The 22,036-nt window shown below is 48.5% G+C and overlaps 2 protein-coding genes across 4 annotated transcripts; one reads left to right on the top strand and one right to left on the bottom strand.

Annotated features, from left to right (window-relative positions):
- Positions 1-2,094: 2,094 nt before the first annotated feature.
- eya3 (EYA transcriptional coactivator and phosphatase 3) lies at positions 2,095-12,316 on the top strand. 3 transcript variants are annotated; one of them, XM_080485791.1, is made up of 19 exons: positions 2,111-2,219; positions 3,508-3,603; positions 4,437-4,486; positions 4,558-4,649; positions 4,721-4,801; positions 4,891-4,936; positions 5,702-5,811; positions 6,003-6,140; positions 6,265-6,350; positions 6,504-6,678; positions 6,886-7,055; positions 7,223-7,306; positions 7,462-7,551; positions 7,637-7,695; positions 7,778-7,938; positions 8,369-8,483; positions 8,625-8,746; positions 8,827-8,927; positions 9,810-12,316. In XM_080485791.1, exons 2-19 carry the CDS (start codon positions 3,556-3,558, stop codon positions 9,888-9,890), a joined length of 1,809 nt encoding a protein of 602 aa, XP_080341917.1. In that variant the 5' UTR covers positions 2,111-2,219; positions 3,508-3,555; the 3' UTR covers positions 9,891-12,316. The 3 variants fall into 3 exon arrangements, with proteins under 3 accessions (XP_080341918.1, XP_080341917.1, XP_080341919.1); XM_080485792.1 differs by lacking the exon at positions 6,003-6,140 and having other exon boundaries at positions 2,095-2,219; XM_080485793.1 differs by lacking the exons at positions 8,827-8,927; positions 9,810-12,316 and having other exon boundaries at positions 8,369-8,538; positions 8,625-8,736.
- Positions 12,317-14,458: 2,142 nt separating this feature from the next.
- Positions 14,459-18,551, bottom strand: LOC308123265 (XK-related protein 8-like). Its single transcript, XM_080485674.1, has 3 exons — positions 18,101-18,551; positions 16,630-16,820; positions 14,459-15,816 (listed from the first exon to the last, which is right to left on the bottom strand). Exons 1-3 carry the CDS (start codon positions 18,394-18,396, stop codon positions 15,071-15,073), a joined length of 1,233 nt encoding a protein of 410 aa, XP_080341800.1. The 5' UTR covers positions 18,397-18,551; the 3' UTR covers positions 14,459-15,070.
- Between the last annotated feature and the right edge of the window lie 3,485 nt (positions 18,552-22,036).

Below are 22,036 nucleotides of genomic sequence, written 5' to 3'. Positions count from 1 at the left end.
TTTTATTACATATTTTATCACCATAATTGTTGTTGGAGCAGTTCTATATGTTTAGTTTAGTCTACCTTACAGACTGGGGATATGTGCAGTACTCATGTTAACCCACTAGGTGGCGCTCCGTCAAAGTGACGTGTTAATACAGCTCCAGGTTAACGAGGCGTGTGATGGGGGTCGTCTGACACAAAGTACATTTCATTATATTGGAGTATTGCAACTGACTATTGTGTTGAATAGATGATAAAAGCAGCGATTGTGGGAAAAGGAAGAACAATAAAGGGATTGAACTTTCCTTTACTTGTAGGTCTGGAACAGTCACACCTTTTTAATTTGGTTAAAGGAGCCATATCATGCTTTTAAATCCTTCCTTTTTACATCTAAATCATACAGTTGTGGTCTATATAAAGCGGAACTGCAATGCTTGGGTCTGAATTCCTCATTATTAGAGCTCCACAGGCCCCTTTTCTACCCCTTTTCTGATGTGCTTCTGAGAGCAACTCGTTTTGGGGCGGTCTCTTCATACCCCGCCTCCTCTCCAGGTTGCAGAGGTGATACTCGGTTCAACGCCACCCTGTTCGGCCATCTTTGTAGTTTGATAGAACAGATACAATTATCTAGCGGTGCAGAAACTTTATATTCACACATTATTTACAAAATGTCAACAAGGGAAGATTTGTCCATCCAGCCATACATGTTGGAGCCAGAGTCGGACCCGGCGGAGCCAGATGAAAATGACCATGATGCACCTGAAGAACAACGTCTTCATATGGATGTAACGCAATGGTGTGTTACTATATTTACACTAACTTCTCCATCCATGCCCACTACTACAATACTGCCTGTATTACAACGACTATTTAACACAGAAGTTACATTATAATCTAAAACGAGCACACAGCGCTAACATATGAAGACGGTGCAACTGCTAATGCTAACAAAACAATGACAGGGACGTCTTATCATCACACTTTTTAGCGTTATATACAGCTTACCGAAGTGCTCTGTTCGTCGTCTCCATAGATAGAAGGAACTGACCGCTCAATCAGACCAAGTCTTTCGGCAAATCCTTCTTTATACTGGCGGAGGTTGCTGAAGCAGTCGTCCTTAAAGTGATTCACGCACACAAAAATGACCTTACCCACAGATGTGGGTACATTTCTGTGAAAAATAAAACTCAACCAGGCACTTGGAAAAGGTTCTGATGCTGGGAGACGGTGTAACGAAGCTTGTGGGTTACTACATCCAACAACCGAACATTTCCACTTATCCTCTCGTAACTTCGGTTGGACTACAAAATCGCAGCGAGAAACAAAAATGGCGGATTGCTCGAAGTGTCGATGTCCTAATTTGGCAGTTCCGCTGCGAATACTGTGACGTCATTGTTCAAAAAACGTAATAGAGAATAGAAAAATCGAAACCGATCGCAAAATATGACCAAAACAGAATATAAAGATATCAACGGAGCACCTGAAGAGACTACTTTGAACTTTTCTGTACTTCTAAACACTCTAAATATACAACAACATGCATTTAAGGGCTAAAAAAGTGGATTTAGCATGATATGTCCCCTTTAACTGCTGCTAAAACTGTTAGATTACATTTTTAACTGTTTCACAATGTTTGTAACTGTTACACAACATAACCGCTTTAATTAGACACCAGGCCGAATTAATTCTGTCTTTTTCTTATTTCACATATAAAACGACCAAAAAACGTCATGTGGTTACAATTAAAGAAAATAAAAGAATGTCTAGCATATCTATTTTTTTAAAGTGTCTTCTGATAAATATTCTGTCATTTAAAGAAGCATTACCAACAAATTAACAACATCCTACGCTGAAAGTATGTTAGCATGTTTAGCATGTTGGGCCACTAGTTGGTGCTGTTGTTTGTTTCTGTAATGAAACCAGCACTTAGCCACTTACCTGATTAGGTACAGTAAAGGACATTGGCTTGTCTGTATTGTCTTTGCATAACATCCAGAAAACAGGTAGTTGCGCCCCTGGTTAGTTGTAGTTTATACCTGTCTCTTCCAGCCACACCTGTCGCGTCCGCTCGCGCCAAAGCCCCTCTACTGTCGCTCAGTTGCTGACGCATGCGCAGTGCGGATCCTCCGGCACGCTTCCTGCCAAATAGTGTTCCCTAACAACGGACAAAGCTTGTGAGAGCGGAGCCGCAGAAAGACGCAGAAAGAGCCACGCGGCCCGGTCGCTCCTTCAATGGTGAGCCGCCTTGGGGTCGTGTGTCCGGGTCAGGGCTTCAGGGGGCTCCGGGGGAGGTCTGCTTCAGCTCCGGTTCGGCGCACCGGGACTCAGACGCCTCCACACGCTGCCGGAGGCGGCTAATTCCCGAAGCGGAAAAGTTTGTCTCCCGGGCTGGAGTCGGTGCAGTTAGTGGTTAAATACCGGAGTTTTTCTATCAGTGAAGCAAACCGGGAGCCTCGCCGGGGGAGAAGGTTGTAGTTTATTGTCCTTAAATTGTTACGTCGCGGGTAAAGCGACTGTCTCTGGAAGGTTGCAGGGAGCAGTGTAACTGCTGGCGCACTCTTGTTTATTTGCTGTAGTTTCCCCCTAAATTCTTGCCCGTTAACATTGTTTGATTGCCCGTCTTATGTTTTGTACTCTGTGATAATTAATGTTCAGGCTTCTTGAGTTTAAACTCCGTTCATCAGCTCATTCCCAGGAAGTAGTCTTGGACTGGCTTCACCTTCACAGCCAGCTGTCCCGGGAGGCGTGTACTTCCTGGATTCACATCCAAGTCAGCCTCTCGTCCGGACCTGGAAACTGGATAGTAAACCTTGTAATCTGAACCGAGACCCCAAAACCATGGGCTCCTAAGCCTACACCTGGTCTCCAGACTTAACAGTTGACTGTGAGCCTTTAAATTCCTCCTGGACTTTTTTCAAACCAGACCAGGGTTCTTTGGACCTCACCTGGATCTTTAAAGATTCTACTAATGTGACGGATCCAGACCTGGACTCTTGAAACGAAGAGCTTCCTACCTTTAGAATACCTCTGCACGTGGAATTCATTAAAGAAGATCAGTTGTAGGTGATTTAATAGTTGAGAAAAACAGATTCTTGAATCAAGACTTGGACCTGTTTAAGACCAGAATTCATCAGAATCTCCTTCAGTTTGAACTTTGACTGCAGACGGTGTTTCTGAGGTTGGGTTCAGGTGACAGGTGCTGATTTACCTTCCAGTGTCACGATAAATGTCACGTATTGTCGCTTTAAATGATGTAAACAGCCTGTTTTTCTCTACATGTAAAGAGGGAAATGTTTTTCAACGCAGCTAAAATTAAAATTAAAATTAAAAACGTCTCGGTTAATTTTGAGTGAAGAGAGTTCATATAAATGGAATTGTCTGGGTTGATTTGCCGTCAGGGCGATTTCTTTGCTTTCAGTATTTTTAGTTAATTTAATTCTGCTGGAGGATTGATGGTTTGAGTCAGTGACATGCTGAGGTTTCAGTCTGTCTCTCTGTCTCTGTCTGTCTCTGTCTGTCTCAGCGTCTCAGTGGGCTTCCCGGCTGCATCCAGTAGGCTGAGCCAGCAGACATGGCGGCTCGCTCCACTGCAGAGATGGAAGACTCCCAGGAGCAGCCAGTGAGTCCTGGGGGGGTCTGGTGGTCTCATCGAGCTCTTTGGGCCGTTTACACAACGTTTCAAGTGAAAACTCATCGTTTTTGTGTTTCCGATTCAGCAGAGGTTGGTGTTTAGGGCAGTGGTGGCCCAGAGGTTAGAGAACCAGACTTGGCATGGGGAGGTTGCAGGTTGAACTACTACAGCTCACCACTGTGGGTTCCTGAACATCACATGTGGCCGCACCACCACACCGTAGAAATAGGATTGGTTACTGCAGAAAAGGAATTAATAAAGTATGATTTGTTTAGTTTACTAGTTTACGTGGCGACGATCTGAAAACTCAGTTTTCATGGAACCTGCAGAAATGCTGCAAATGGTGTAATTGCCATGTTTGGCCACTAGTGGGTGCTGCTGTTTGTTTTACTAATGAAACCTCACACACATGCAGCAGAGAACAATCCGCTATGATCGTTAACAGTGGGACAACACAGACATTCTAGTCGACAGACGGTTGGATTGTTATTACGGTGACTGTCAAAATAAAAGTACCAAGTCCCAGGAGAATATGGACCGGGAGTCATGATGAGGCAGGAAACATTCTGTTTGTCTCTACTGAGCATGTGCAGAACTACTAGGCCCTCCCAATGTGGTGACCTGGAGCAGAGTTTGAGAGAAGTTTTACCGTCGTGGTGTAAACAGCCCAAAACACAACGAGTTTTCAGTTTTCCCTTGAAATGTCTGGAAACCGGAGCCTTTCTATGTAACAAGCAGCGCCTGTGTTGGTCCAGCAGGGGGCGTACTCCTGCAGGTTGATTCAACCATCGTCCTGAAGCTCCTGGTTTGTGTCTCCACAGGCCAAGAAGGTGAAACTGGAGCTTGAAGGTTCGCGGGAGAAAGAGTCCAGGTTCGCTCTCCTCCGTCCTGCAGCAGCCGTAACGTTCTCACTGTCCTCACGCCGTCTTCTTCATGTTTCAGTCACACGGACGGAGACGGGAGTCCAGCCGCGGTGTTGGCGTCGGAGCGGGACGCCTCGTATTCGGCGCTCTCTACAGCCCAACTGAATCCAGGTAATGAAAAGGTCAGCAGCACTGGAGGGTGTGAGGCAGAGCGGCGTTGTTCTGACTGAGTGTGTCTGCAGCTGAACCGGAGCGGGCCGGCGCCGGCGGAGCAGCGGCGCCGCAAGCTGGCGACCACGTCATCAACTCGTACGCACACGCAGGTACACGCCAACCCTCTGACCGAGTGACAAACATCACGGAACGTCGTAGAGAACCTGTCAACATTTGTTTGTGTTCCTGTGTTTGACAGACGCAAACACGACGGAGTTCACCCAGCAGGTTTACCAGGGGAGCAGGTGAGTCGGTCTTCATCATCATCATCATCACAACCACCAGACGCATCTTCCTTTTCTCGTCTTAAAACAACGACATTGGCTGAATAAAAGTTATTTAACCACAAAATAATTTGCTGGGCTTTTGGGGGAGAAACATGCTGATTGTTTTTATTCTGTAGAAAATTCTGGTTTTACGTGTTTTCATGAGTCGTGAACCTCAAACTGCTGGAAGGCCTGCAGGCACACATTTAGACATTTGCAGCATCAACAAGAAAAAAGAAATATAAAATGATGGCTCGTTTAGAAAGGTGGCATTTCTTTTTTTGTGTGTGGGGGGGGAGGGGGGGGGGGGGCGTTGGGGCGTTGGCATGTGTGACTTTAAAAAAACAACAAAAAAAAGTAGCTTTTTTAAAAAAATAGTTTCTTCAGCCGATTGATGCTTTGTTGTTGATGCGTTTTTCAAACCGTCTCATTTTTAATCATCCAACAAGTTTTCAGATATTCAGATTCTCGCTCCTGTAGCCGAGTATGGATATCAGAACCAACCCTCGGCTCCTTGCTGATGTGGAACCCAGAGAGATTATTAACGGCCGTGAGGCTAAATTCAGACTCCGTGTGCACGATTTGTGAAGGCTGTGTTTCCATGTTTCCTCTGTGTCGACGCTGCGTCTCCTCCGTCAGCTCAGTCTCCAGTAAAACCCACGTCTGTCGGTTGAAGCTGAAATCACGTGTTTTCCAGCGCCGCTCCTGTCGGAGGATTGAAGGAGTTTTCTTTCTGTCTTTCAGCCCCGCAGTGACCTCCTACACCAGCCAGGTTTCCTTCCCTCCTCTGGCTCAGTCCACGGTGTACTCGGCCTTCCCTCAGACGGGCCAGACGTACGGCCTCCCGCCCTTTGGTTAGTGCCCCCCCACCACCCCACCCCACCCCCGAACAGCCCCGCTCTAAAACCTTCATCGCTCTGCTCCTCGTGCTTTGGCGCTGTGGACTCGGTCTGCTTTCGAGCGTTGCACACTTCCTGTTTCTCTGAGCGCCGGCCCCGAGCCGCCTCCTTCACCCTCTGCTTCCATTGCTCTCTTTCCTCTTCAGGTGCTATGTGGCCAGGCATAAAAACAGAGACAGGGCCGCCAGAGGCGCCCTCTGGTGGCCAGCCTGGGTTTCTCAGCTTCAGCTCCACATATACCTCAAGCCAGCCCGGCCCACTGCACTACTCATACCCCAGCCAAGGCAAGCTGCGACCCCCTTTCACACTGTCTGCCAGACCACCACAGCTTTGTTTCCTCTCTTCTCATCACTTTCAGCTTCATCAAGAAGCTTCAGTCAGTTTTAAACAAAGTCTTTGTGTCTGCAGGCTCCAGCTTCACCACCTCCAGCGTGTACTCCAACATCCCCTCGGCTACAGCCGTCACTACAGCCTCCACAGCCGCCACTCACCAGGTCACTGACCCCCGGCTATTCTCTTAAAAGTTGAAAGTAAAGTTGAAGATTTTCCCGCTCCGTTGTGCTTCATAATAACTGACGTAGCGAGTGACGTTGGCTGGTTGTCGTCTGGACCAGAGATTGATTTTCCCTCGTCCGTCTCGTCTGCAGGAGTTCAGCAGCTTTAACTCTCTGGGTCAGACTCAGTTCTCTCAGTACTACGCTCTGCCTCCCAGCTACCTGCCGGCGGGGCTTCCTGCTGCCGACGAGCACGGCGGCGTGGGCGTGGCCGGGTACTCGGCGGTGAAGTCTGAGGAGGCCGCCTCAGCTGGGCTGCCCCCTAGAGGTGAAGCACAAGGCCGGGTGTTTAGTGTTAGCAGCGAGCGAATACAAACTCCTGCATGTTTTCCTACGGTGTCGATTTTTGGTTCACATCTTAAGTATTTTTTGTTAAAATTGAAACGTTCCTGTTTCCTCCTGTGGTGAACGACCAACTGCTTCCATAGTAAATTCTAAATGTTCAGATCTTCTAGCTTTCTGTTTGTTTTTCTAGACGCTTCCCCTCCAGAAAACCTCCCGGCCGGCGCGGCTCTTCCTACCGGCGTCCTCCACCCGGCCGCAGGCAGAGAGCAGGACGAGGTGGGCCGCAGGAACTCGGTGGGCAAAGCCAAAGGGAAGGGCAAGAAGTCTGAGAACTGCCCCGCTGCAGACAGCGACCTGGAGGTAACTCCACCAGTCGGGCGGGAGAGGAGACTCCATGGGTCTTTGAGTCAGACGTCTGGGAGCCATTCGCTTTCCTCAGAAAACGTATTTTCTTTACGGAGAACGTTGAAGGTTAACTCTTAGAAACGCCCAGGAAGTCGATCAGTGGTTCTTCTTCTGTTTTTCAGCGTATCTTCCTGTGGGATCTGGACGAGACCATCATCATCTTCCACTCGCTGCTCACCGGCTCGTACGCACAGAAGTTCGGAAAGGTTTGTTTGTGTTTGGAGACGCAGAATTTGGTCTGAGGCAGAAATCTGAGGTGTCTCTGTCTCTGTCTCTGTCTCCGTCTCCGTCTCCGTCTCCGTCTCTGTCTCTGTCTCTGTCTCTGTCTCTGTCTCTGTCTCTGTCTCCGTCTCTGTCTCAGGACCCGGCCACGGTGCTGAACCTGGGCCTCCAGATGGAGGAGCTGATCTTCGAGCTGGCCGACACTCACCTGTTCTTCAACGACCTGGAGGTAGGGGGGAGGGGGGGGGGGGAGTCCGGTCCAGCGAGGCGGCGGCGAGCAGCAGCTTGAATCATGACCCCACTTTGTTTTCCAGGAGTGCGATCAGGTGCACGTGGAGGACGTGGCCTCCGAAGACAACGGGCAGGACCTGAGGTGTGTTGGTGTGTCCTTCAGCTCCTCCTCTCACACTGCAAACACTCCAGGAACTCTTCTTCTCTCCCTCTCCTCCGGTCAGTAACTACAACTTCCTGGCCGACGGCTTCAGCAGTCCTGGTGGGGGCGGAGCCTCGGGAGCCACCACGGGGGTCCAGGGCGGCGTGGAGTGGATGCGTAAACTGGCGTTTCGCTACCGGCGGCTAAAAGAGATTTACAACAGCTACAAGGGAAACGTGGGCGGTGAGTTTGAGTCATGTGACGCTACAGGAACAGAAACTCTCCTCGTTTAGTGTCGGTTATATTTCTAGTATCGTTCATATTTTTATAGTAACGTTTCTTTATATTTCTTCTTTTTTTTTTTCATTCGTATTTCAGTTTTGGGCGCGGTGCAGCGTGGTGAGGCGCGGTGCACAGTGCAGTGCAGTGCAGAAATTGTGTTGTTTTTTTTTCTGTACTTTTGTTTCCACCATGACGGAGACGGAGAGCGTTTTCTTTCTGTGCGTCTGGCCAGACGACTAAAACAGCACCGCAGCTTGAAGTGGTTGCCGTGGCGACTGGTATCAGTTGTGAAACACTTGTCATTGTGTGAAACTGGGCGTACGGATGAAGATTGAAGTTAAAGGACTCGCTCGTCTCCTGGTCCATTTGAAGCTGTGTGTTTGTGTTCCAGGTCTGCTGAGTCCCATGAAGAGGGAGCTGCTCCTCCGGCTGCAGTCCGAGATCCAAATGGTGACGGACGCCTGGCTCAACACGGCGCTCAAATCTCTGCTGCTCATCCAGTCCAGGTCACTCTTCATCCTCCTCATCCTCAGTGCAGAGGGATAGAATGGAATGAAACAAGTCAGGAGAAGAAAACATTGATAAGATTTGCTGGGAAGTCAAATTCAAATTCAGCTCAACTGAAGCAAAGGACTTGTGTTCCACAGGGGGAAGTGTATGAACGTGTTGGTCACCACCACTCAGCTGGTGCCCGCTCTGGCCAAGGTGCTGCTCTACGGTCTGGGAGACGTCTTCCCCATCGAGAACATCTACAGCGCCACTAAGATCGGTACGGCGACGCCCCGCCGGGTCCCAGAGTGAAGCTCTTATGTAATCTGAGTACTCAGTGTTTGTTATTCCGCCACGCAGGCAAAGAGAGCTGCTTCGAGAGGATCGTCTCGCGCTTCGGGAAAAAGGTGACGTACGTGGTGATCGGAGACGGTCGGGACGAGGAGTTCGCAGCAAAACAGGTGATTTTAAATTACTGCAGATGTTTCTGGTTGGACACATTCTGAAAAGAAAACTACTTATATCAGATTATAGAGCATCTTCCTCCTGTAACATCCAGATTATAGAGCATCGTCCTGTAACATCCAGATTATAGAGCATCGTCCTGTAACATCCAGATTATAGAGCATCTTCCCCCTCGAACATCAGATCATAGAGCATCTCCCCCTGTAACATCCAGATTATAGAGCATCTTCCCCCTCGAACATCAGATCATAGAGCATCTCCCCCTGTAACATCCAGATTATAGAGCATCTCCCTCCTCTAACATCCGGATTATAGAGCATCCCCCTGTAACAGTCAGATTATAGAGCATCCATCCTCTAACATCCAGATTATAGAGCATCTCCCTCCTCTAACATCCAGATTATAGAGCATCTCCCTCTGTAACATCCAGATTATAGAGCATCTCCCTCCTCTAACATCCAGATTATAGAGCATCGCCCTCCTCTAACATCCGGATTATAGAGCATCTCCCTCCTCTAACATCCGGATTATAGAGCATCTCCCTCCTCTAACATCCAGATTATAGAGCAGCTCCCTCCTCCAACATCCAGATTATAGAGCAGCTTCCTCCTCTAACATTCAGATTATAGAGCATCTCCCTCATCTAACATCCAGATTATAGAGCAGCTTCCTCCTGTAACATCCAGATTATAGAGCATCTTCCTCCTCTAACATCCAGATTATAGAGCAGCTCCCTCCTCTAACATCCAGATTATAGAGCATCTTCCTCTGTAACATTCAGATTATAGAGCAGCTTCCTCCTCTAACATCCAGATTATAGAGCATCTTCCTCTGTGGTTTCTCAAACCAGCTTTCTTTGTGTTTCCGTCCCGACGCAGCACAACATGCCGTTCTGGCGGATCTCCACCCACGGTGACCTGGTGTCTCTCCACCAGGCGCTGGAACTGGACTTCTTGTAAGAGAAGCACAAGCTGCTGGATGTGGCTGGCAGCGGGGAAACACACACACACACACACACTGCCTGGCTCGTGGGCTCCTGGGCTCCGGGGCTCCCGTGGCTCCGGGTCTGTCCTGAAGCGCCCCTCCTCCACGGCAGCTCACCTCGCGGCTGCTGAACCTCGCACTGATTCGGACTCCGACTCGTTTCCACTTCATACTTCAGGATCCGTTCTCACTGTTTCTGGGGGAAGTTCCCAGGAGGTCGATCGACAGGAAGCACCGCGGGAAAGAATCAGGACATTTCTGACCGTTTGAAAGATTTAATCTCACTTCCTGTTGTTCTTTTGCCGCTCATGTACCCACATGGCTCTTTAACAGACGGTACCTGGTGGATTTAGACAGACAGTCCTCAAACAACAAGGTGTGACTGGATGATAACTCCGCCCCCCTGACCTCTGACCCCCCCCCCCCCCCACCTCGCCTCTCCTGCAGGTCAACAGCATTCATGAACCAGCTCATCCTGACACAATGACGCCGGCACTAAAGCCCCAAAACTGCAAAAAGACCCTGGAGCAGTTTGAAGAGCTTGTTTCTAGAATGATTTCATCGCGATGCGTCATGTAGAACACCAACACTCCCATTGTGCTCAAAATCACTTCCAGCTGCACAGAAATTCACTTTTCTTGGGATTAATTATTAACTTCTCTGCATATTCAGCACATAAGTTTAAAGAAAATCCCATACATCCTCTGGAACGGTGCTTTTTCCTCTGAATACGTCGATATTATAAGAAAATGGAGACACAAGGAGTTAAAACAGTTTGTATGGCATGGCCTCCTTTAGGGGGCAGCAGAGAGCAGGAAGCGCTGGGGCAGGAGGGGTAAATATTTCCCGGCAGGATTACTTTACTTTAACAAAAATGTAACTTGATGCCCGCTGGGCTGAAGACATGAATCCACATCATCCAAACCAAAGCTTAGGAATCAGGATTTAATTCAAACATTAAAATTCGCAGCGAGATTACGACTGAACAAAACTTTGGTATTTCCACACTTGCAGCTTTGACCGTTCCGAATGTGTAGTTTTGTGTTTGTGTGCGTATTTCTCTTGTGCCTTTAACCGTGGACGCTCTGCCTCCGCCCAGCCTCTGCTGTGTGATACAGGCCAGAGGCCGTTCTAAAGCTTTTCTTAACTTTGTTTTTGATCTGATGCTTCTGTCTGCACTGCAATGGAAGGGCCTCAGCCACACTGTAGGTGTTTAAAGGTACAGTACGTAAGATTCAGTATCGCCAGCCTGAGACACAAATCTGAGGAAATGAGCCAGTTTGAGAGGATTTCACTCAGAACCCAACTGATTGACTACTTTTCCTACATCGTAGGAAGGAGGTTCCCGTTTCACAGGAGAAAGAGATTTTGATGCACAAAAGTTCATTTTTTGTTTTTATGTAAAAATTTAGCAAAATCTTTGTCTTTTGGGAAGAAACTGCAAATTTGTGCAAATATTTAGATATAATTTGAAAAGTCTTTCAGAAGTTCTATTTGTCGTCATAACCCCTTGAGATTGATACTGAAGTAATGTTGCTAATATGCACTGGGTGGCAGTAGTGAGTCAGTTTGGAGCAGCTTGGTCAGTCCTGTAATTCCACTTGCTGCCAGAGGATGGTACAGTGAGCTCTTCTGTTCAAAGAGCAGAAGAAGCAGCAGGAAGAGGATTTATCTTCCCTCTCAGTAGAACATCCTTCTTTTCTCCACGTTTCGTCTCGATCAAACTCTTTTCTCAGTTGGAGTCCAACAACTCTTACATTCACGTTTTTCACAATCAAAGTCTGAACTATTATTTTCTCTACTGAGTCCGTGTCCGTGTCCGTGTCCGTGTCCCCCTCCCTCGGGAAGAGATTTAGACTTAGTGCACCATCTGGAGGTACCAAGTGGAATTACAACACTGATCAGAGTACCTTCTTTTCTTTAAGAAACCAAATGAAAACTCTCATATTGATGTTTGTTTTGTCCAAATCGTTTGTCCATTAGAATGTGTTGCTGTGAAACGCTGAGACAATCACCAAGGCTTCGTCTTTCCTTCAGCGGGTCAGAACACGAAGGCTGAACGCAGCTCCAGGCCCGTCTCAATTCTGTTCTATGAATTCTTGTTCAAACTGGAAGAGAGCGTCGAGCTGTCGGCTTCTTGTTTATTTGCTGGCTTGGTGTGCATGTGGTGTAACGTTGGAGTGTAACTGGGGGTCGTGATCCTCAACACCCCCGCTTCCTGTTCTGGAGGCTTTTCAATGTGGATCATCTCCTTTTAGGGTCATGAAGATTCTGAACGTGGTCCTGTCCACTCCTGAGACTTCCTGATGCTAACGTGACGACAGTCGTCACGGTCTGTCCCGAGACGTTCTCCTGTGTTCACCAGACTCCTGACGGTGGAAATACATTTTAAGAAGTTTCAGACTGAAGTTTGTCTTTCTTGCCGGTCTCCTTCCAGCGCTGCGTGGCCCGGTGGGCCGCGGCCCCGTGGCCCCGTGGCCCGGTGGCCGTGGAGGACGAGGCTGGACCAGCCCTTTCAGTGGCACTTTATAAATCTCAGCAACACTTTCAAACACAACATAATTTAATCCCTGAAGTTTCATTACTTTTCTCAGATTAGCTCGTTTGGAAACAGTCTGAATGCTAACTGTTAGCTTTAGCATCGTTTGTCTTTTAACTTCCTGTTCAGTGAACAATGAATTACCTCACTTCCTCTGAGCGCACCAGAAGACATCCCACTGTGAGAGGCATTAGCATTAGCATAGCGAGCATTCACATTATAGAGCATCTTCCTAACTGATGAACTTAAACTTCTCCTGTCCTCCAGTTCTCCTCCTCCTCCTCCTGTTCTCCTCCTCCTGTTCTCCTCCCGGTCTCCTCCTCCTCCTCATCTTCACCTCCTCCTCCTCCTCCCGGTCTCCTCCTCCTCCCGGTCTCCTCCTCCTCCTCCTGTTCTCCTCCTCCTGTTCTCCTCCTGTTCTCCTCCTCCTCCTCATCTTCACCTCCTCCTCCTCCTCCTGGTCTCCTCCTCCTCCTCCTGTTCTCCTCTTCCTCTCCTGTTCTCCTCCTCCTGTTCTCCTCCTCCTCCACCTCCTTCTCCTGTTCTCCTCCTCCTCCTCCTGTTCTCCTCCTCCTCCTCCTCCTCCTGTTCTCCTCCCGGTCTCCTCCTCCTCCTCATCTTCACCTCCTCCTCCTCCTCCTGGTCTCCTCCTCCTCCTCCTGTTCTCCTCTTCCTCTCCTGTTCTCCTCCTCCTGTTCTCCTCCTCCTCCACCTCCTTCTCCTGTTCTCCTCCTCCTCCACCTCCTTCTCCTGTTCTCCTCCTCCTCCTGTTCTCCTCCCGGTCTCCTCCTCCTCCTGTTCTCCACCTCCTCCTGTTCACCTCCTCCTCCTGTTCTCCTCCCAGTCTCCTGTTCTCCTCCTCCTCCTGTTCTCCACCTCCTCCTGTTCACCTCCTCCTCCTGTTCTCCTCCCAGTCTCCTGTTCTCCTCCTCCTCCTGTTCTCCACCTCCTCCTGTTCTCCTCCTCCTCCTGTTCTCCTCCTCCTCCTCCTCCTGTTCTCCTCTTCCTCCTGTTCTCCTCCCAGTCTCCTGTTCTCCTCCTCCTCCTGTTCTCCTCCTCCTCCTGTTCTGGTCGGTCCAGAAACCTTCAGTATTCTAAGTTTCTAGCTCCTCCTAGATTTTCCTCATTTGAATATTGGATCATAGGAGCTACATTCAGAATCTGCTGTGTCTGTGTGAGCTGGACTGGCTCCACCCACACATGCCCATCTTGGGAAGAGGAGGAAGTACTTCCTCTCGTGGTGCCATGTGCCAGAGCAGAGCTGCCTAATTGTGGGAGGAGTCAAAGGGAGGGCCTACCTTGATTGGGATTGGCTAAACCCCCGATGACACTATATAGGGTTTGATTCTGAGTGGCTGCTTGGAGCAACACACTTTTTAAAACCTGGAACAAGCCAGGGACAGAGAGGACAGACTGTCTTCACTTCTGGGACGTCAGTCCAGGTATGGGGACGAGTAGTACTGCTGGAGAACCTTCAGGAAGTGGGTTTAACAGAACATGAGTCTTTAAAGAGAATTAAGGCGTTTTCACATTTCCCTGTTTTACATATTTAACCTTTGACCTTCATTCTTTGTTGTATTTATATCTGACTCATGCTTTTATAATCAGATTTTTACTATTACTGGTATTTATTTTCACGGAGACGTAGTTGTAGTCTGATGTTGCATTATTCATATATTTATTTATTTGCACTACCTGCTCTATGCGACCTTTTAACCCCGCCCCCCACGAATAAAATTACAATGTTAAAGTTTATTGATGTTAGTTTGTTCCTGTTCTTTTCTGTTACCTGAACACATGTTGGAGCAGGTTGGCCTGTGATTGGCTGAGAGTGGAGAAGGGGGCGGGTGTGTGTGTGTGTGTGTGTGTGTGTGTGTGTGTGTGTGTGTGTGTGTGTGTGTGTGTGTGTGTGTGTGTGTGTGTGTGTGTGTGTATGGCCAGTTCACTTTAATAATAAAGAGGCTTTACAGAAGACAAACTCGTCCAGCGGGACGTTACAACAGTAACTTGGAGAAGTAACTTTAATCTGATTACTGGTTTGGAAATAGTAACTTAGATTACTCCTCATCATAACAGAGTAAAGCGATACAAATGAAGGCGTTACCAGCATCACTGGCCACGAGGGGATAAAGAGGCGGGACTTCCTCCTTCGGTCTGGACCAATCAATGAGCCGTGTTTCTTCCTCTCTGGTCAGTGTTTGTTTCAGGTGACAGCGCCCCCTAACCAGCAGCTGGTGTAACTGCAGGACGTGTCCCAGGTGGTTTGGTCTCTGAAGTGGACGCCACTGAAGGACATGAACCGAGTCCCGGGATGTCCAATGTTAAAGGCTCGTAAATCATTAAAGTGACTCGGTGTGGACGGCTCAGCTGATGTTAAGAAGACCGTGGAAAGGGAAGTTACTCTTTAAAGTAACTAAAGTGTGGAGGAACTATAATCAAATGTCCATTTTCAGCACATCGACCGACCAATTCACAGTCTTGATCACGTCTCCAGCCAGACTCCAGTTTGGGCTCACGTCTGTGGTCAGTCGCAGGTGGGTGGAGTCCTCCAGCTCTGCCCAGAGTCGCCGTGTGACTCGGTCAAACCTCCGTCCTGTGGGAGTCATGTGACTCAGGTCAGGCGTAGAAGTTCTCAGCCAGCTTCCTCATTCTTCTGTTGCACTGTTCAGAGGGGGGCCTCTGGAGGCTGGGGGGCTCCAGAGATCTGGACATACAGTAGTCCATCTCGTCAGTGGCCCCGGGTGTCTTCGTGCTGTCCCCCGTGCTGTCCCCCGTGCTGTCCCCCTTCAGCTCCTCTCTGCCCACGTTCGGATGGAAGCACTTATAGTAGAGCAGTTTCAGTAAGAGTCCCAGGATGTAAAGGAGGACGACGCACGCTGCAGCGATGGCAGCGTTCAGTGGGGGTACCAGGAAAGATGGAGGATCCGTGCTCATCTTCCAGCACCACACGCCGCACAGCACCGAGATGTCCACCAGGATGAACCCGTGATACAGCAGAGTCCTGTACCTGGTCCTCCCCTCCACCACGTTGAACCAGTCGAAGTACCAGATGAGACCCACGGTGGTCCGGTACAGCCACTCGCCACAGGCGCTGTCCATGAAGTCCGTCTGCGCCCTCCAGGTGAAGAAGAAGAAGAGCGTCCAGCAGCAGAGGAAGTGGGTGAAGATGAAGCAGGGCAGGACGGAGGCGAAGAGGACGATGGCCGCCAGGCGAGACACGATGAGCAGGAAGTTCCAGAAGAAGAAGACGATGGAGGAACACAGTGTGGGTCTGTTCTTGGTGGGCAGGAAGGAGCGCAGCGAGCGGTGGTACGTGGTCACGCAGAATGCAACCGCAGAGGCGGACGCCACAGCCTTCATCACTGAGGAAGAGGAGAGAGAAGACCTTTGAAACGAGGTGTCGATCAGCTGGAAGACACAGTCCAAGCTTTTGGTTTGGGATCGTCTCAAAGTGGACGACTGGCGACCTCCCATCAGACCTGAGCCCCCGTTTACACAACATTGAAAAAACTTTTTTTTTTGAGGGGGGGGGGGGGGGTCATTTCTGAAAGTTTCCCGTTTCCACGGCAGCAATGACAGAAACGGGGAAAACGCTGGCGTTAGCATGCTAGGCTGTTGTCTTTGAACGTTACCATTAATAACTTCTGATCTCAACACTGCCCCCTGCGACACCTGGTGGTACTGCAGCGTCTGTTCTCGGCCGTCTCCTGGAAGCTTACAGGGTTCTGACAGGAGAGTGTGTCTGCTGTTGATCAGAAATGAGCCTCTCAATCCAAATACTGGTGGATCATTGGGGGTTCGATTCCCCATCCTTCCCTGTCCAAGTGTGTCCTTGAGCGAAACACCAAACTCAAAGCTGCTCCCCATGGACACCCTGAGCAGCGCTCCCCATGGACACCCTGAGCAGCGCTCCCCATGGACACCCTGAGCAGCGCTCCCCATGGACACCCTGAGCAGCGCTCCCCATGGACACCCTGAGCAGCGCTCACCATGGACACCCTGAGCAGCGCTCCCCATGGACACCCTGAGCAGCGCTCCCCATGGACACCCTGAGCAGCGCTCCCCATGGACACCCTGAGCAGCGCTCCCCACTGATGGGGGTGAATGTCACTAAGATGGAGCGCTGTGAGGTCAGACCTGGAGATGCTTCACACTGTGATCTGATGCCACTGCACCTGTGACGGGGTCGAGGCGCCCCTCCCGCAGGACGGTGGTGAGCATGAGGACCAGCTGGGGGGCGCTCTCCGAGAACGTCTCCACGATCCGCAGCATGCTGAGGTCGTGGCTCAGGTACACGGCTCGGTTCTCAGAGTCGCCGCCCTTCCTGCAGAAGCTCTTCACCGACGTCTCCAAGACGCCTAAATGCCTGAAACGGACCGACGCAACAAAATCCAGATCGTTACCAGATCGTTTTTCTTTCAGAAGAGTTTCACATTGTTATTACGGTGACTATCAAAATAAAACCACCAAGCTGGATTGTTATTACGGTGACTATCAAAATAAAACCACCAAGCTGGATTGTTATTACGGTGACTGTAACCCTAACCCCAAAGACCCTTTAAAACCTTGGGGGAGCTTAGGGTCCTTGCAGGCTGTACCCCCTCCCCCCGGGGGGGACCGGTCCTTTCAGGCTGTACCCCCTCCCCCCGGGGGGGACCGGTCATTGCAGGCTGTAGCCCCTCCCCCCCCGGGGGGGACCGGTCCTTGCAGGCTGTAGCCCCTCATATTCTATGAAATTTGTATGTTCTGTTTTATTGTACCCATTTTATGTACAGTACTTTGTGATTTTTATCTATGAAAAGCACTTTATAAATAAACTTTACTTACTTACTTACGAACTAGGCAGATCAGGTAACTACATCACTATGTCGCTATGGAAACGGCTCCAGGTTATGGAGAAGCTGCAAGGCATTCTGGGAGATTAATTACTTCTGTTTTTACTAGAAAATGTCATTCTTTCACAATATCGCAGTTTTTGGAGATTTATCCAGAAACAATTATCTGTTAACGTCTCAAAGTCTGATTGGTCCTTGGATGATGTGTAATCATCCCTGAAAATTTGATTTTAAATCATTTTAATTCAGAGGAGTCGTTACTAATAAATAAATACATGCAGAAGAACACGTAACCTTGTCGGCCAACTTTCTTTGGCGAAGGTAACCATACCAGAGTGACAGGATATTGAGAAAGTTTTCAAAGTAAATTGATCTAGTAAAAGATATTCTGAGGGTGTAGTTTGCAGGAAGGGTGTAGTTTGTGGAAAGGGTGTAGTTTGTAACAGACCTGAGGTTCATCAGGTTTGTACTTTGTTCCAGCAGTACTCTACCAAGGTCTAAAGTAGTTTATATGCAGTTTCTCTCTCATTCAGTGAACTTTACTTTGAAAGCGTCTTCCTGTGTTGGTCATGACAGTGAGAAAAGCTGTGGCCTCATTAGGAACCTGTAGAAACACATGAAGCGTGTGGCGTCATGTGTCTGCTGAAGAGGAACTACACCATCAGCTGCATTGTGTGGAGTTCCCGCTGTCTGCTCCACCTGACCTGCAGGAACCGCAGCGTTTCCTGGAACCTCAGCCCTCTTCAGGAAAAGCAAAGAGAAACCAACCTGCTCAGACCGGTTCTGATCACACACACGGCGAGAAACCGACCTGAAGTAGATTCCCAGCTGGAACACGTGGAGGAGTTTGAGGCTGCAGCGGCTCACGCTCTTCTCCACCCGGGTTCCCATCACAAAGTGGTCGTAGCTGTACCAGAGCCAGCTGTAGACCTGCGCCAGCACCGAGGAGCCCCCCAGGAGCAGCAGCAGGACCCCCAGGCTGCCGTAGGCCTCGGCCCGGTAGAAGCTCAAGGCCGCCAGCACGTCCAGAACCACGTCCAGCAGGAAGAACGGCAGGCCCACGCTCGAGAAGACGAAGTCCAGCCAGGAGTACTGGAACACACCCATCCTGGGACAGAGCGTGTGTGTGTGTGTGTGTGTGTGTGTGTGTGTGTGTGTGTGTGTGTGTGTGTGTGTGTGTGTGTGTGTGTGTGTGTGTGTGTGTGTGTGTGTGTGTGTGTGTGTGTGTGTGTGTGTGTGTTTACATGCCACTGACTTTGAGTCAAAGTGCAGCTTTGAAAAGGGTTCCTCCTCCTGGGTCCAGCAAGACCTTAAAGGAACAACGTTCCACTTCAACCACACTGAGGGGGCGGCCTAACAGTAGACCTTTACTAACTCCTTTAGGAAGCCTCCGAACTCCTTTACTATCTCCTTTAGGAAGCCTCCGAACTCCTTTACTATCTCCTTTAGGAAGCCTCCGAACTCCTTTACTATCTCCTTTAGGAAGCCTCCTAACTCCTTTTGAAGTCTCCTAACACCTTTACTAACTCCTTTAGGAAGCTTCCTAACTCCTTTACTAACTCCTTTAGGAAGCCTCCTAACTCCTTTTGAAGCCTCCTAACACCTTTACTTACTCCTCTAGGAAGCCTCCTAACTCCTTTACTAACTCCTTTAGGAAGCCTCCTAACACCTTTACTAACTCCTTTTGAAGCCTCCTAACACCTTTACTAACTCCTTTAGGAAGTCTCCTAACACCTTTACTAACTCCTTTAGGAAGCCTCCTAACTCCTTTACTAACTCCTCTAGGAAGCCTCCTAACTCCTTTATGAAGTCTCCTAACACCTTTACTAACTCCTTTAGGAAGCCTCCTAACACCTTTCACTAACTCCTTTAGGAAGCATCCTAACACCTTTACTAACTCCTTTAGGAAGCCTCCTAACTCCTTTACTAACTCCTTTAGGAAGCTTCCTAACACCTTTACTAACTCCTTTAGGAAGCCTCCTAACTCCTTTATGAAGCCTCCTAACTCCTTTACTAACTCCCTTAGGAAGCTTCCTAACACCTTTACTAACTCCTTTAGGAAGCCTCCTAACTCCTTTAGGAAGCCTCCTAACACCTTTACTAACTCCTTTAGGAAGCCTCCTAACTCCTTTTGAAGCCTCCTAACACCTTTACTTACTCCTCTAGGAAGCCTCCTAACTCCTTTACTAACTCCTTTAGGAAGCCTCCTAACACCTTTACTAACTCCTTTTGAAGCCTCCTAACACCTTTACTAACTCCTTTAGGAAGTCTCCTAACACCTTTACTAACTCCTTTAGGAAGCCTCCTAACTCCTTTAGGAAGCATCCTAACACCTTTACTAACTCCTTTAGGAAGCCTCCTAACTCCTTTAGGAAGCCTCCTAACACCTTTACTAACTCCTTTAGGAAGCCTCCTAACTCCTTTAGGAAGCCTCCTAACCCCTTTACTAACTCCTTTAGGAAGCCTCCTAACTCCTTTTGAAGCCTCCTAACACCTTTACTTACTCCTCTAGGAAGCCTCCTAACTCCTTTACTAACTCCTTTAGGAAGCCTCCTAACACCTTTACTAACTCCTTTAGGAAGCTTCCTAACACCTTTACTAACTCCTTTAGGAAGCCTCCTAACTCCTTTATGAAGCCTCCTAACTCCTTTACTAACTCCCTTAGGAAGCTTCCTAACACCTTTACTAACTCCTTTAGGAAGCCTCCTAACTCCTTTAGGAAGCCTCCTAACACCTTTACTAACTCCTTTAGGAAGCCTCCTAACTCCTTTAGGAAGCCTCCTAACCCCTTTACTAACTCCTTTAGGAAGCCTCCTAACACCTTTACTAACTCCTTTAGGAAGCCTCCTAACTCCTTTACTAACTCCTTTAGGAAGCCTCCTAACACCTTTCCTTCACTCCTTTAGGAAGCCTCCTAACACCTTTACTAACTCCTTTAGGAAGCCTCCTAACTCCTTTCACTAACTCCTTTAGGAAGCATCCTAACACCTTTACTAACTCCTTTAGGAAGCCTCCTAACTCCTTTAGGAAGCCTCCTAACTCCTTTATGAAGCCTTCTAACTCCTTTACTAACCTCTTTAGGAAGCTTCCTAACACCTTTACTAACTCCTTTAGGAAGCCTCCTAACTCCTTTAGGAAGCCTCCTAACTCCTTTATGAAGCCTCCTAGCTCCTTTACTAACTCCTTTAGGAAGCTTCCTAACACCTTTACTAACTCCTTTAGGAAGCCTCCTAACTCCTTTAGGAAGCCTCCTAACACCTTTACTAACTCCTTTAGGAAGCCTCCTAACTCCTTTCACTAACTCCTTTAGGAAGCCTCCTAACACCTTTTACTAACTCCTTTAGGAAGCCTCCTAACACCTTTCACTAACTCCTTTAGGAAGCCTCCTTACTCCTTTAGGAAGCCTCCTAACACCTTTCACTAACTCCTTTAGGAAGCCTCCTTACTCCTTTAGGAAGCCTCCTATTACCTTTACTAACTCCTTTAGGAAGCCTCCTAACACCTTTCCTTAGCTCCTTTAGGAAGTGTCCTAACACCTTTCACTAACTCCTTTAGGAAGCCTCCTAACTCCTTTCCTTAACTCCTTTAGGAAGCCTCCTAACTCCTTTCCTTCACTCCTTTAGGAAGCCTCCTAACACCTTTCACTAACTCCTTTAGGAAGCCTCCTAACTCCTTTCCTTCACTCCTTTAGGAAGCCTCCTAACTCCTTTCCTTCACTCCTTTAGGAAGCCTCCTAACACCTTTCACTAACTCCTTTAGGAAGCCTCCTAACACCTTTCACTAACTCCTTTAGGAAGCCTCCTAACACCTTTACTAACTCCTTTAGGAAGCCTCCTAACTCCTTTCACTAACTCCTTTAGGAAGCCTCCTAACACCTTTTACTAACTCCTTTAGGAAGCCTCCTAACACCATTCCTTCTCTCCTTTAGGAAGCCTCCTAACACCTTTCACTAACTCCTTTAGGAAGCCTCCTTACTCCTTTAGGAAGCCTCCTAACTCCTTTCCTTAACTCCTTTAGGAAGCCTCCTAACTCCTTTCCTTCACTCCTTTAGGAAGCTTCCTAACACCTTTCCTTAGCCCCATGACGTCATCCACAGGGCTAAGGAAAGGTGGATAGGAAAGGAGCTAGGAGGGACTATTAGGACGCAGCCCAGGGGTCTTCCTGTCACTGTGCTATCTGTCCTGCTTCCTTTAGAGTAGAAGACTCAGTAAACGTGTGTTGATGGTGAACCACTGGTGATGATGTCATACGGAGGTGTGACAGAGGAGCGGAGTCGTTTCACAGTCGTTTCTCTTTAATTAAAACAAATGAGGTAAAGGTTGGAGGAGCTGGTGGCACCTTCAGAAATCAGGTGTGTAACAGTAAACAAGGTCACCAGGCAGTGGTTCCGGTCCACTGCCTGGGTCAGGGGTCGGGTGGAGCTCTGCAGGACTAACAGGTGAAGCACTGGGAACAGTACTAATCTGTCATTTCCTCTAATCTTGTCTTACGTTCTGCTCTGACACATGAAAATAAACTATTTCAACTCTTTAATGTACAAATAGTTCTTCTGTGTATAAAAAGACAATTTGCTCAGTAGAAAAAGAGTTGAGCTTAAAAAGACGTTTGTTCTGGTGTGAACTTCTGGTTTCAACACAACTTCTGGACTTTTTCCTGGTTAATCCCAGAAAAGTTGTTTTGATTGTTTCTACATTCAGATGAACGACTCCTCTTCTGAAGTCTTTTTCCCTTTAAAGTATAATTATGA

The sequence above is a fragment of the Lipophrys pholis genome, assembly GCF_963383615.2.
Source record: "Lipophrys pholis genome assembly, chromosome: 17".
Lineage (NCBI taxonomy): Eukaryota > Metazoa > Chordata > Actinopteri > Blenniiformes > Blenniidae > Lipophrys > Lipophrys pholis.
The sequence above is the reverse complement of the archived record's forward strand: the minus strand, read 5'-3'. Positions and strand labels throughout refer to the sequence as shown.